Here is a 14,995-nt window from a genome sequence, read left to right on the forward strand (position 1 = left end):
AATGCTTTCAAATGGCCAGTTTAGTTGTACAGTTTCAAAAGAAATGTCAATGCTTAATAAAAAAATACAACTGGATTTATAAGGCAGTAATCGATAGTTGGAGAATCTGCGCACCACTCGGAGTTGCAGCCTTAGTCTGCAGTACCATTTAGTCAGATGGTGTTATCACAGAACAAGAAAAGCCTGACAAAGAAAGAAAACTTGAGCACAATCAGAATTTATTTTAAGAGACTGTACACACTCAAAAATCTACACGTTAAATATTTACCTTCTTCACAAGTAGGTATTTGACATACACATTGTAGATTGCTTCTAGATTAGAATAATCATCCATTACAGATTATTTTCAATAAATGACTCACACACACACACACACACACACACACACACACACACATTCACACACAGAGGCAGGTCCTCGCTCTGCCAAAAGCTGTCCATGCATGCCCAGGGACACTTGATCTGTACTCATACGGGTAAAATAGCACACTCAATATGAGCTCTTTAAATGTATCCTCCAATATTCTTTGTACATTTCATCTAACTATTTCAACATTTGAAATCCAAGTCATCCAAACAAAGCTCCAGAAGAGGAAAGATCAGACAATCTTCCCACTCATCTGGCTGCTGACTTCTCCCCTCTCATCATAAAGGCCGGAGGACATCAGAGGCACAGCACTGGTCTCTATAGTTAACCTCTGCCATCTAAGAAAAGTGGATCCCTGCAGAGTTGAATGCATGAAGCAACCTGAGGATGAAGAACACACTCACAATTAAAACAGATATGTATTTTAGTAGATTATTTGGGGGGAAAAGGGTTGAAAATAAAAAGTAGTAGATGTTCAGCTTACACCATGAAGTCGTCAATGTCCATGGACCTGGCTCTCTTCTCACTGAATTCAGCCTCCTGCAAAACACTCTCAATCTTCTTGCTGATGCTGAAGTCTGCTGGGATTTCCTGTCAAGATGGAGCACAAGACTTTAGATTCAAACTGGCTGAGGAGGGATCCTAAATGTACAGTTACAAAACACTCAAGTCTAACATGACCAAAAAACTACACTATGACTCACCACATTATGTACAGAGCAGTGAATTCTGTAGTTCTTTTCCAGCAGCTGTTCTACCGCAGTGGACCTAGAAATTATAAATCAACATGATTGTTCGGTCTAAAGAGCGTGTCGGACAAGATGGACTTGGATTAGTGTGGCCGTGTGTGCAGCAGGCAAGTACTTACTTGAAAGCTGCATTGAGGGTTTTGTTTTTCCTTACAAAGGCTATTCTGACCAGGCCATCCCACTCCTTTTCAGGAGAAAAGGAAACAAAGTTGAATATCTACTATTTACATCCCGTGTTGATCAACTGTATTTTCACAGCATTAACTATTAATAGAGTCAAACCTCACCTGGAAGTTAACTGGAGGAGGAGGATTTTTCGGTTCTATCCTGACAACACTTGACTCCACTTTTGGAGGAGGACGGAAATTGTTCTTCCCTACCTGGTCGAGGGGGGAAACATCGACACTGAGACACAGTCGTTGCAACACTGGAAAATGATGAAAGTAAACCATCTAAAAGACACTGTCATGATGTGTCTGTTTTCTAGAGAGTCGCTGTTGCCATGTAAGACAGACATCAGAGAGTGCACGCTGACCTTCATCAGATGGTCGACACGAGCCAGTAGTTGTGTGTTTATGGACAGTCTGCAGAACAGCTTGTCTCCAGGTTTGGCAACAAGTCGCATGGCAAACTCTCTCTGGAACATCAACACGGCGCACCTGAGCAAAAGTAAAAACACAAAAGAGTCGCTAAATGCTCAACGTGGACATGCAAAGATCCCAGTTAAAAACTCTCAGTGGGCCTTCTTACCTGAAGAAAGGTCGATGAAGCAGGAGCTTGAAGACAAACGGTGACGAAATCTGCACAATTAAGAAAAGCCAAGTTTGAGATAAATGTATTGAATGACACCGACTCAACTGTGTGCAGAGTGGAGGGAAAACGGTATTTTTACCTGGTAAGGTAAATTAGCCACACAGACGTCGAAGAAAGGCAAATCTGTTTTTAGGACATCTCCGACTAATATTTGAAGTTTGGTCTGCATGGGTCTGTTGGAGAGCACAATGGCATTTTATTAGATCATTTATTTCACTTTTTATTTAATTGCAGATACTTTGCAAATATATGTGGTGGCACAGTGCTGCGGTCTCTACTCACGTGCACTGTACTCTTTTTTGAAGTTCAGCCACTAATCTGCAGTCCAACTCACAGGCCACCACCTGCAAAAATTAACAATTTCTGTTATGACTCAACAGTGACAATCAATTAATAGGCTGTATTTAAAGTTAATGAGCTCCAGTTTAGTGGTAACATACTCAAACTAAAGAAACAAAAAAATGATGGAAAACAACATTTTCATGAGGCATGGGTTAAAAAAACCTAATAACCCTGGCAACACAACTAGATTCTGACTAAAGGCTCTTACCTTTTTGGCTTTTTCCAGCAATTTCACCGTCATGTTACCAGTACCAGGTCCCACCTCCAGAACCACATCTGTTGGCCTCAGCGCAGCCTAAAAAAACACAACCATGGTTTAGGAACACTGTGCATCATGATCCTCTGTGTACAGTCTCTGTTTACAGGGTGCTTCTGTGTGCGCGTTGCAGTATCAGAGTGCACCAGTAGCCTACAGCGTACCTTCTCAATGATCCCATTGACGATCAATGGATTCTTCAGGATGTGCTGACCCATGCCGGTGTTAAACATGATGCCTGCAACAGACGGGATTGGGACACTTTGTACTAGGCTTGTGGGATGTTAATGAGTAAAGCATTTACAGTCAAATAAGTACATTTTATTCTAAGTCAAGGGCTCTTGCATAATTTAATTAAGGCGTTTGTCCCAGGAGTGAAAATTTCCTAGAATCTCATAAAATGTTAATTGTAATATAATTATTAGGGCTGCACAATATATCGTTTTTTTTTTTTATTGTCATCGCGACATCAATTTGCGCAATACACACAAGGCTGTGACATATCGCGACAGATTTTGATGCGTTAGTTGAAAACTGCACTTTAAAATGTTAACTGTCACTCTTTTTCAGTGGTGCCTTTTATATTCAATTCAATGTATAGTTTGTTTAATAAAAAGTTGGAAATGATTTTTCTTCATTTGTTTTAAATTCAACAAGCAATTTGTTGTATTTTAGCATTACACTTATGTTTATTTATCGCAAGTAATATCGATATCGTGATATTCAACGTTATCGCATATTTTCCTCATATCGTGCAGCCCTAAACGTTACAATGTTTAGGGAGTAAAACCTGGATCTAGAACACTTGTTTTGTACTTGTTTCATTGTAATATATCGTTCAATTAGTGAAATAAGCGTTTATATTTCGAAAAGCTGATTTGTGAGATATATATATAGCCAATATAGTATCCTCAATCAAAAATACAACTAGAAAATTAAGTTGTGCCATACCAGAGACGGTTTAGAGGCCATACTTGTTCAACTCGTCAATTGGCAATAGTTTTGACTTTAACTTATTTGGTTGACACTTGGTAAGCCGAAATAACAAGAAGACACTCGACAATTTCACTGTCATAAACAATGCATGCATGTGCATTTGCGGGTCAGCCAAATAAAATAACGATTACCTGACTCCAGTTTGGAGTCTCGCAGAACTTAATTACTAGCGTTTATAACTTAACGTTACGTAAACCAATATTAACAGAAGAGACAACTAAAGTTCCCATGAATGTGTGGTCTTTAACATGCGGTACGGTAACAGACTTGAAAACTGCCCAATATGTATAGCGATACGAAGACGAACTTTAAAGCCCATTTTCTTCAGCAGCTGACAGTGATGTTTGCTATCATGCTAATGCTAACCTCTTCCTTGGACAAACATACCTTGGTTTTTGACCTCTTGATGCTGCCTGCTTTTCTTCTCCGCCTTGACCTTCGGCATTTTTACTTAGTTTTATTCCGGTTAAAGATCCAGAAATTATTATTATTAAAAATATGTCTGGGCAATAGACTGGTCTGCGCGCAGTAAACACGTGTAACCTGCTTTTCTTCATGGACAGGATGTGCGGTATGTTTAAAATCTTCCCTGGCCTCCTCCGCCCTCTAGTGGCAGCTGGTATCATGTACATTACTTTTATGCTTTTTAATCACAAAACGAATTTTACCAGTTTTGTTTATTATTTATTTGACAATACAATACAGACACATATAAATATGAAACAAATGAATTCGTTTTTCAGTCAGAGATGGGAAAATCCTCCAGCGACATGGCGATGTCTCGAAGTTTGGGATCATCCAGCCAGTTGACTTTACAGGCCAAGAGGATTCCCTGAAGAGAAACTTATATTAATACACCAGCTGCAAATGCCATTGAGGCATTAACAATTTTCAAACATTATAATAATAATAATAATATTAATACCACATTTCATTGGTAAAGCGCTTTTCTAGACCCAAAGCGCCAGGGACAGATAGAAAAAATAAATTCAAAAATCAAGTACAAAACATTGTACTGACAGACAGTGTATTTTCTTTAACACAATTCCTGTACAATTGATGTACCCTGAGGACGTTCTGTGCCATGATGACCATCTTTTTGTACTTCTCCAGGTTGGCCTGGCCTTTTTCCAACACAGCTTTGTACTTCTCTGTATCCGGGTGCTCTTTCTTGGACATCAACTCCTCCATCGCTTTCATTTTCTCATGTGTGAGCCGCTTCATCTCTACACACACAAATTGTCAACAAACTGGACTATGGAAAAAAATTTAATCAAACTCAAATTGTACTTTTTAGTTGTAAACCATATTTCATACCAAGCCTCTTCTTCTGTATTTCTGTGATTTCATCTTGAAGATCTCTGGACTCCTGTTAACAAAACAGAAGAGAATCTGGTTCAAAATGAATAATCTCAATTTCACAGAACACTATTGATGTATTAAAAAAAACGGTATCGAGAAGTACTGGAGTTCATGCACCGATCCGATACCACGTAATAAAGCCCTAAAAAAAAAAGTTAAAAGAAAAGTTCTGGGGCGTTCATTGTTCATGTTTCAGAAAGAGTTTAACCTGAGCCAGACTGAAAACAAAGATAGAAACCATATCACATCCATACAGGGATAGTAGTATACAGCTGTTATACATCATATCATCCATACAGGGATAGTAGTATACAGCTGTTATACGTCATATCATCCATACAGGGATAGTAGTATACAGCTGTTATACGTCATATCATCCATACAGGGATAGTAGTATACAGCTGTTATACGTCATATCATCCATACAGGGATAGTAGTATACAGCTGTTATACGTCATATCATCCATACAGGGATAGTAGTATACAGCTGTTATACATCATATCATCCATACAGGGATAGTAGTATACAGCTGTTATACATCATATCATCCATACAGGGATAGTAGTATACAGCTGTTATACGTCATATCATCCATACAGGGATAGTAGTATACAGCTGTTATACATCATATCATCCATACAGGGATAGTAGTATACAGCTGTTAAACCATAATAAAAATATATGACACACTGGTATCGGATCGGTACTCGGTATCGGCCGATACGCAAGTTCAGGTATCGGAATCGGTATCGGGAAGCAAAAAAATGGTATCGGACCATCTCTAATCTCTTCTAAGCATTTTGTTTCTACCACAACTATATTTCAATTTTAATTCACACATCTCAACTTTGTGGCAGTAAACTTGCAAAGAACTGAAGCATTAGCTGCCAGCTGTAGGAGTCAATATGTCCTCTTAAATCTGAACAATTGTAAACACATCTATATAAAGAGGTAATTAAGAACAGTGATATTATTATTATTTATATTGATTATATGCGTTTCTCAGGGAAACCAGTTGGTGCTGATTATTTTACCAAAACGATATATTGCTTTAGAAATTTCAGTCCTGGGCATAGGGGGGTAGTAATTGACACCATATACCTGTTGGACCACACATTATTCACTGGGTTGCAGAAACATTTGTATCTACTATTGAAAGTTATTACAGTAGTCTCATTTTTTTTTCCTTCATTTAATTTGGCATCTAAAAACAGCAGAAAAACATAAAGTACAAACAGTGCAATTTCATCTCATGTCAAACCAGTTATGAAACTACTTTATATATACACAAATGTTATAAATATGGTAATATCGCAGACAAAAAGAAAATATATGCACAATGGATGATAAGGCTGCTTACTTGTTGAAGTTGTTTTATTTGTGAACAAAGAGCCATGCAGCGATCATTCACAGCTTTCAGGGCACTGAGAAAAACACAAGTGTATGATACAATCATCAAAAAATAGTCAAAAAAATAAATGTATGTCAGTTGTCAGTATGTTGTAAATTGACTTACACTGCCTCTGAATCATTCTGTTTCAGTTTTTCTCCAATAGCATGCCACATCTGCATTCTGAAAGACAACAGTTAAATCAATGATTGGTCCAAAGTTTACTGCTTCTTGATTACACTTCCATACATCTTATATAGTGGGGAAGTCCCTCATCACAAAGGACAAGGCATCGGTTTACCTGTGCAGTGTCAATGTGCTGTTAAAATTAATTGTCTTGACTCTTTCCATCTCATTGACATAATCTGGCCTGCAACATTTAATGAAAAATAAATGTTAATACATTTTGAAACCAACTCTAATCTTCCATTTGGTTTACATTTTAGATAAACATTAATAGGGTTATTTCAAATACTCACAAGTCTCTCTCAGCTTCAGATGTGCTGCATGATCTCTTACTTTTTCCTGTTACAGGAAACAATAGTAATGCTTGGTTTGTGCACTTAATGAAAATGCAATATGATGGGGAAATGCACATAGTTATATACCTGCTTGGAGCTGTACTGCCATCTCAAAGCACTGGTTGGACATCTGTTGTTTTATTCTGTAAACAGTAATTTCAGCCATTTTAAAGTTTGTAATTGTTTTATGACAAGAGGTAAAGTGCTGTCATGGGCATACAACAAGTGGATGGAACGTTTAGGTGTTGGGGTGTTATTCATCAAATAAAATAGCACTCCATTATTTATTGTAAACTGCATAATAATAGAAGTGTTAAAGCAGATGTGGAGGTAGAACCTCAGCATGTCTTGAGGCAAGGCATCTTTCTGTCCGGTGGAGCTGTCAGGAGAAGGACCGTTATTCAGTGCCACAGCCTCCACCATGTTGTCAGATGGGTCCATGACAAAACAGTGAAGGCACCTAAAGAGAGACAAATCAACTCAGATAAAATGTCAGATCACCTGGGTTTGTTCGAAGGAGCTTAAACAAGGTAATATTGTTGACCCAAAAGAGTGAATTACTACTTATGAGGTATTGAATTCGCTAAACTAATATCCAAGCAAAAACAATCATGCAGGAGAATGACACTGAATAGTAAATGAAAGAAAATTGTAGGGTAAATCTAATTCTTACTACAGTACAAGGTTAATATGAAAAGGCAAACACACCAAGTGAAAATATAATCGTCAGAAACTAATGAACTAGTGTACATGAAAATAAAAAGTCACTGACTTGGTTTGGTTTGTAGAATTAAACAATTTGGTGTTACGTCCTAATGTAATCAACGTTACTTCCTTTAACTCTGGTGGAGTAAGTTTAATAGTATAAAGGAGCGAAAATGGAAATACCCTAGTAACGTTAACAACAATACTAGTACCTTCAAATTTACTTAAGTACAACAGTGGGTTAACGTACGATAATCCAGTGTAAACAAACATTTAACACTAACGCAAAGTCAACATCCCCTTGTAAACAGTTTGATATCTGAGTAACGTTACAGGGATTATATTAGGTTCGGACATTAACGAACAGTGGTTGGTTAACAGTACTTACCTTGTTTAACTGAGGTTAACGTTGCAAAATTAAATAAATGCAGCGCTACTGAAGCTATGCTCTTAATTTATACGACTATCTCAGAAATGACCTCCTCCTCTCTAACAGTTAACGTTGCTAGATACCGTTACGTTACCTTACTACGACTGTTTACTACGAACATTTCGACAATAACTTTACAAATGCCTTCAGCGGCTGTCACATATGAGAACTGCTTACCAAAAAGTACTGCACTTGTCAATTGTATCAGTCGCATGAATGTATTAAGACAACAGTCGCCGTTAAATCGGTCACTTGTTTTGTTTACATCCGTTTTCAGATCGAAATCCCGCCAGGAAGTGACATCACATGTCTGGTCACAACATTGAGCAGCACCCCCTGTAGGCCAAGAGGAAAAGGTTTGTTGATGTGGGGAAATCAAATAGAGCCACGAAGTATTGCATTAGCTACATACAGAATGAGATAAAAAATAACAAAAATTAATGAGGTGTCATTATTTTTTAAGGTTAACAAAGGTAGATAATTAGTTATGTATTATGCAGTGCCATTGTGTTGTGGATTAATTTACTCAGCCAATGAATAATTCCAGTTTTTCTGCAATAGCCACATCTGCATTAACAGTCTCTAAAAATGTCAAATAACTGATTTCTCAAGTTTAACTTGGAACTTCTTCAATATTATTTATATATAAATATGTATATACTATATTATTGTATCGAAGTTGTTGTGGAAAGAAACACATCAGACACAAAGTAGTGGCTATTCAACACGTTATTTTTTATATAGGTCCGCATATGTCTGGAGCCTGGAGGGGATCTTCAAATTTCTTGGAAACCCTCCGTCCGTCTGGCATTTCGACTATAGGCCTAACGATACTTTATGAATGATGTTGAGAGTGTAGCCTACTGTATACTCTCATAATTTTTCAGGCGAGGCAAACATCTCAAAAGGCTCTAAAGCAGACATGTTTTGGCGAAAAACGTATGAATTAAAAACAATTATGATAGATCATAGGATCTTCTACTAATATGTCTTCCTCAATTCTCGTGAGATTATCGTGCTCATTTCAGTGACGCACGATATCAGCGCCGGCCTGTTTCATTATTATAGACTGTAAAAACAGTTCTGAACGGTGCACAGACACGTCGACGATGGACAGCAAGGAGGAGAAAAGGGTAAGAGTAACAGTATTGTGCACAAATCTGCGCATTTTGGACTAGTCCTGTCTGTCGTATGACTTATGAAAGTCGTCTTTTAACTAGTGTCCCAAACCTGAATGTTTTCGACTGCATTCCTAAGAGCAGTTAATTGATTAATATAAATGCTCACCCTAAAGTTTATTCAACATAATGCATACGACATGCAGTAGCCTAAGTAGAAAAGGTGAAAAACGAACAACTGAATCTTACCAGGTGCTTCTGGACAGAAAATAAGATGGAAGTTCAATCGACACTGTTTAATAGTAATAGTAATAATAACAATGTATACTTTATTAATCCCACAAGGACAATTACAATGACTGCCTCAAATAAGTAGCATACTGTGTACATCATGTAAATTGTGAATAGTTTTTGTGGCGTAATAAACCTAATTAAACATGAACGAGGGCATTGTCATCAGTATAATTTTAGCTGTGGATATTTATCAGACCTTCACAGTTTGCTCTGTGATAATTTGATTTGATTTGGACTACATTGATCTTAACATAATTGTGTAGAGAAATGGTTTACTGATTTTCAGTGCTATGGTCTGTCCAGCCTGGACATCTCTTGTCAGGGAGACTAACAGGCAGTAAGAAATGCAAAACAATAATGTTAATGTTTTCAGAATACAATATTTGTTTCAGTATTGTAACCAAATACATTGTGGCAATACACATTGTGTGTGTGTGTGTGTGTGTGTGTGTGTGTGTGTGTGTGTGTGTGTGCACTCAGGGTATCCTGGAGCGACTAAATGCTGGGGAGGTGGTTGTAGGAGATGGAGGTTATGTGATGCAGCTAGAGCGACGTGGCTATGTGAAGGCTGGGCACTGGACACCTGAGGCTGCTGTTGAACATCCTGAAGCAGGTACATGTTACTTATTTATTAACATGATATGAGTATATTCTTATAAAGCACTTTTTTACTTGCATACAATGTTTTTGTGTTTTCCGTAAAAGCCCCTCTTTCTACCTCTCTTTCTGTCAGTTCGGCAGCTGCACAGGGAGTTCCTGAGAGCAGGAGCCAATGTGATTCAGACATTCACCTTCTACTGCAGTGAGGATAAACTGGAGATCAGTGGCAATGTCACCAACATCACCGTCAGTGGAAAAAACACCTATCAGACAAATCTAATGACATCCTCATCCTGTTTGCCTTACTGTACTTGATGAAAATGATTCTAACATTAGTCTGGTATCACAATCTGCTCTCGTCTGATCCAGGGGGCCCAGATCAATGAGGCAGCCTGTGACCTGGCCAGGGAGGTAGCCAATGAGGGTGATGCATTGGTCGCTGGGTGTGTGTCTAAGACTCCCTGTTATGTGAAGAGTCACAGTGAGACTGAGGTCAAGGCCATCTTTAAGAAACAGATGGATGACTTCCTCAAGAAGGACATTGATTTCTTTATAGTGGAGGTATGAACAGTACCCGGGAGAAATAACTGTACAACAGATGGTAATGTGCATAAGTTCAGTGTTTTTTTTCTGCTATGTCTTGTTTAATGATTCAATGCACATTCCTCCTGCAGTTTGTTGATCATGTGGAAGAGGCAGTGTGGGCAGTGGAGGTGCTTAAGACCAGCGGTAAACCAGTGGGTGCAACACTGTGCATCTCCCCTCACGGAGACATGCACGGAGTCCCACCTGGACAGTGTGCTGTCAGGCTGGTCAAAGCTGGTACATCAACCTTCTGTGATGTGGTACTTCAAGTCGGCAAGTTTGACATGTTTCAGCTGTACAATCTGAGTGTGTTTTATTTTATTGTGTATTAATGTGTTCACGTGCAGGAGCTGACATTGTTGGCGTAAATTGCCACTTGGACCCTCTGACATGCGTTCAAACAGTGAAGTTGATGAAAGCAGGGTTAGAGAAAGCTGGTCTCAAAGCACATCTCATGATCCAGCCGCTGGGTTTTCACACACCTGAGTGCAACATCGGCGGATACACCAGCCTACCCGAATACCCCTTCGGTCAGTATTTGTATAATTATTTTCTGCAGAATAATGAGAAAACTGTTTTATATTCAATTACATTACTGTTATTCCAGTACATTCATGTAATGCCTTTATGTGTTTGTTTTTGCACCAAACAGCAAACAATTAAAAACATTTTTTAGATTGACGGTACAAAAAAAATAGCACTTTAGCTAAGATCTGTCCTATGTTTACCAAACAGGGTCTATAATTAAATGATCCTGTTTAAATAACCCAACCATGCACTCCAAATCTTTGTTAGGAACAGTCTGAATGTTAATTTGTAAACTGTAGTTTTGTATATTTATGTAAGTATGTATGTACGAATAAGCTTGTAAGGTATGTGAGTGTAGATCTCATGTGTTACTACCTTTTGAAACTGCCCTTATATGCAGTTTAATGAGAGCACCGAAATGACAAAATGCTCACACTTAAATATTTTACTATCCTCTCAGCATTGGAGACCAGAGCAATGACCCGCTGGGACATCCATAAGTATGCCAGAGAGGCGTACAATGCTGGAATTCGCTACATTGGTGGCTGCTGTGGATTTGAGCCCTACCATATCAGAGCTATAGCAGAAGAAGTGGCTGCAGAGAGGGGATTCCTCCCACCAGCTTCAGAGAAGCACGGACTTTGGGGAGCTGCTCTGGAGATGCACACTAAACCCTGGGTCAGAGCCAGGTAAGACTGAGCAGAAACAGCTACTGTATTAAAAGCATGCTCCATCTACTTTAAACAGTTTACCAAAAGACTGAAATCCATATTATGTATTATACATACAGTGGCATGGTGAAAGTTATAACAAAGGAGGCAAAATAACAGGAGAAATAGAAAAAAGTGTGTGTTCCTGATCTGCAAAAGTGCTGGTTTACAACCTACTAATCTACGAAAATGTGTCTTAGGGCTCGTCGGGAGTACTGGGAAAACCTTTTGCCTGCTTCTGGACGTCCCAAATGCCCTTCCATGGCCACACCAGCCGATGATTATGAAAAACAGCTTGAAACAAAAATACAAATGTGATCTCTTGTATACACTATGCAGTTTGCTGTATTCTTTATATGTGTGATCAGATGGTCCCTTTTTTCATATACTGTAATGAATGGCAATTGAGGATCTGATTAGCCAGATCTTTTGTTTCAAAACTCAACAGCCCCTCTTATTATTTTATTATAAGGCAATTGGCTTGGCTATAATACACATACTATAACTTGGGTTCAGTCATCAGTGAATCAGCTGCTTCCTCTATTTTCTGTAATTACTATGCTCTATCCCCAAACCTAATAATACATAGATTGAACACAGTTGGCCTTTTACTAGTTAATAGTCTTTTTTGTTGTAAAACCTCTTCATAAGTTAATCATATTTGTTGATTGATTATTGTAATTTTGCTGGAAAATATTTTCACATAAATAAAAATGAGTTTGTTTTTCCAACAATCCTGTTTTGTAAAAAGAAACGCACTGCTAAATGTGTTACTGTATACAGATAGGTTTAGTAAGTGAAGTAGCCCAACTTCAATCACCTGTCTCTACTGAACATTTCTGTATAGTGAAATATGACTATACTGTATTCCTTGTACAGTGGGGCAAAAAAGTATTTAGTCAGCCACCAATTGTGCAAGTTCTCCCACTTAAAAATATGAGAGAGGCCTGTAATTTTCATCATAGGTACACTTCAACTATGAGAGACAAAATGAGAAAAGCAATCCAGAAAATCACATTGTAGGATTTTTAATGAATTTATTTGCAAATTATGGTGGAAAATAAGTATTTGGTCAATAACAAAAGTTCATCTCAATACTTTGTTATATACCCTTTGTTGGCAATGACAGAGGTCAAACGTTTTCTGTAAGTCTTCACAAGGTTTTCACACATTGTTGCTGGTATTTTGGCCCATTCCTCCATGCAGATCTCCTCTAGAGCAGTGATGTTTTGGGGTTGTCACTGGGCAACACGGACTTTCAACTCCCTCCAAAAATTTTCTATGGGGTTGAGATCTGGAGACTGGCTAGGCTACTCCAGGACCTTGAAATGCTTCTTACGAAGCCACTCCTTCGTTGCCCGGGCGGTGTGTTTGGGATCATTATCATGCTGAAAGACCCAGCCACGTTTCATCTTCAATGCCCTTGCTGATGGAAGGAGGTTTTCACTCAAAATCTCACGATACATGGCCCCATTCATTCTTTCCTTTACACGGATCAGTCGTCCTGGTCCCTTTGCAGAAAAACAGCCCCAAAGCATGATGTTTCTACCCCCATGCTTCACAGTAGGTATGGTGTTCTTTTAATGCAACTCAGCATTATTTCCCCTCCAAACACGACGAGTTTATTATATTCTATTTTGGTTTCATCTGACCATTCTCCCAATCCTCTTCTGGATCATCCAAATGCTCTCTAGCAAACTCCAGACGGGTCTGGACATGTACTGGCTTAAGCAGGGGGACACGTCTGGCACTGCAGGATTTGAGTCCCTGGCGGCGTAGTGTGTTACTGATGGTAGCCTTTGTTACTTTGGTCCCAGCTCTCTGCAGGTCATTCACTAGGTCCCCCCGTGTGGTTCTGGGATTTTTGCTCACCGTTCTTGTGATCATTTTGACCCCACGGGGTGAGATCTTGCGTGGAGTCCCGGATCGAGGGAGATTATTAGTGGTCTTGTATGTCTTCCATTTTCTTATAATTTCTCCCACAGTTGATTTCTTCACACCAAGCTGCTTACCTATTGCAGATGCAGTCTTCCCAGCCTGGTGCAGGTCTACAATTTTGTTTCTGGTGTCCTTTGACAGCTCTTTGGTCTTGGCCATAGTGGAGTTTGGAGTGTGACTGTTTGAGGTTGTGGACAGGTGTCTTTTATACTGATAACAAGTTCAAACAGGTGCCATTAATAGAGGTAACGAGTGGAGGACAGAGGAGCCTCTTAAAGGAGAAGTTACAGGTCTGTGAGAGCCAGAAATCTTGCTTGTTTGTAGGTGACCAAATACTTAATTTCCTGAGGAATTTGCAAATAAATTCATTAAAAATCCTACAATGTGATTTTCTGGATTTTTTCTCATTTTGTCTCTCATAGTTGAAGTGTACCTACGATGAAAATTACAGGCCTCTCTCATCTTTTTAAGTGGGAGAACTTGCACAATTGGTGGCTGACTAAATACTTTTTTGCCCCACTATATGTCTGATCATATTACTTTTTATTTCTCTAAACTGTGTCATGAATAACAAATTTCACATAAAAACAAAGCTGGTATCTTTACCCACCACTGCATTTATTAGTTGTAAACATCCTCACAAGCTGTCGTATGTGTTGTTAGATTGCTGAATTTTTGCCGCTAACTATTTCTAACAATGTTGATTTGTTAAAAAAGTAATGCTATGTTTTTGTTATTCAGAGATATATATGAGACACTTTTGTGCAACATACACAGGTTGTTGTACAAATCAATATCAATATTTATGGTATCTTGTTAAGATAACAGGTCCCACACAGATTTGCACTTTGATCGCTGGATTCAGAGTCCAAAGTGCTAACCATAACCATTCCTAAGTTAGGAACAGTTGATACATTTGGTGATCATCGTCATCAATAAAGATAAACATGGATTTATGGCTAAGATATATCCATATTTTTCAAGCACTTCCAAGCACCTTATCAGAGCCTAAACCTTGGTTCAGTGTGTTCACATACATACATAAAAAGAAATTGATCAATTTATGATTGCTTAGTTATGGCCAACAGTAATGGTTCAATGACCAGCTGCCAAAACCACCAGAAACCAATAAAACTGCATTGAGTTGACATAGCAGAAAAAAAAACAAGCCACTAATTTACAAAAAACATCCCTTGGTGAGAGATAAACCAAAGAATACAGACTAATTACTATCCATTTGTCCCTCTCACTTTGTGTTCTTATTGCACATGAGAAACCCATCTTCTACCT

General features: G+C 38.5%; 3 protein-coding genes across 4 annotated transcripts; 1 reads left to right on the forward strand and 2 right to left on the reverse strand.

The window, feature by feature from the left end:
• Positions 1-195: 195 nt before the first annotated feature.
• Positions 196-4,083, reverse strand: dimt1l (DIM1 dimethyladenosine transferase 1-like (S. cerevisiae)). Its single transcript, XM_078250565.1, has 12 exons — positions 3,911-4,083; positions 2,692-2,765; positions 2,480-2,566; positions 2,212-2,273; positions 2,009-2,102; positions 1,867-1,916; positions 1,652-1,775; positions 1,404-1,496; positions 1,236-1,300; positions 1,072-1,135; positions 852-958; positions 196-748 (listed from the first exon to the last, which is right to left on the reverse strand). The coding sequence occupies exons 1-12, from the start codon at positions 3,966-3,968 to the stop codon at positions 706-708; spliced, it is 921 nt and encodes a 306-aa protein (XP_078106691.1). The 5' UTR covers positions 3,969-4,083; the 3' UTR covers positions 196-705.
• A 102-nt stretch (positions 4,084-4,185) lies between these two features.
• On the reverse strand, positions 4,186-8,215 carry cenph (centromere protein H). 2 transcript variants are annotated; one of them, XM_078249701.1, is made up of 10 exons: positions 8,110-8,215; positions 7,135-7,257; positions 6,885-6,940; positions 6,756-6,801; positions 6,578-6,646; positions 6,403-6,459; positions 6,247-6,310; positions 4,841-4,892; positions 4,589-4,749; positions 4,186-4,355 (listed from the first exon to the last, which is right to left on the reverse strand). In XM_078249701.1, the coding sequence occupies exons 2-10, from the start codon at positions 7,236-7,238 to the stop codon at positions 4,263-4,265; spliced, it is 702 nt and encodes a 233-aa protein (XP_078105827.1). In that variant the 5' UTR covers positions 7,239-7,257; positions 8,110-8,215; the 3' UTR covers positions 4,186-4,262. The 2 variants fall into 2 exon arrangements, with proteins under 2 accessions (XP_078105827.1, XP_078105828.1); XM_078249702.1 differs by lacking the exon at positions 8,110-8,215 and adding an exon at positions 7,891-8,103.
• A 740-nt stretch (positions 8,216-8,955) lies between these two features.
• On the forward strand, positions 8,956-14,310 carry LOC144518133 (betaine--homocysteine S-methyltransferase 1-like). The gene is made up of 8 exons (XM_078250566.1): positions 8,956-9,065; positions 9,825-9,957; positions 10,078-10,190; positions 10,314-10,505; positions 10,619-10,766; positions 10,877-11,059; positions 11,518-11,746; positions 11,968-14,310. The coding sequence occupies exons 1-8, from the start codon at positions 9,042-9,044 to the stop codon at positions 12,083-12,085; spliced, it is 1,140 nt and encodes a 379-aa protein (XP_078106692.1). The 5' UTR covers positions 8,956-9,041; the 3' UTR covers positions 12,086-14,310.
• The last annotated feature ends 685 nt before the right edge of the window (positions 14,311-14,995 follow it).

The sequence above is a fragment of the Sander vitreus genome, chromosome 5 (genome assembly GCF_031162955.1).
Source record: "Sander vitreus isolate 19-12246 chromosome 5, sanVit1, whole genome shotgun sequence".
In the NCBI taxonomy this organism is placed as follows: domain Eukaryota; kingdom Metazoa; phylum Chordata; class Actinopteri; order Perciformes; family Percidae; genus Sander; species Sander vitreus.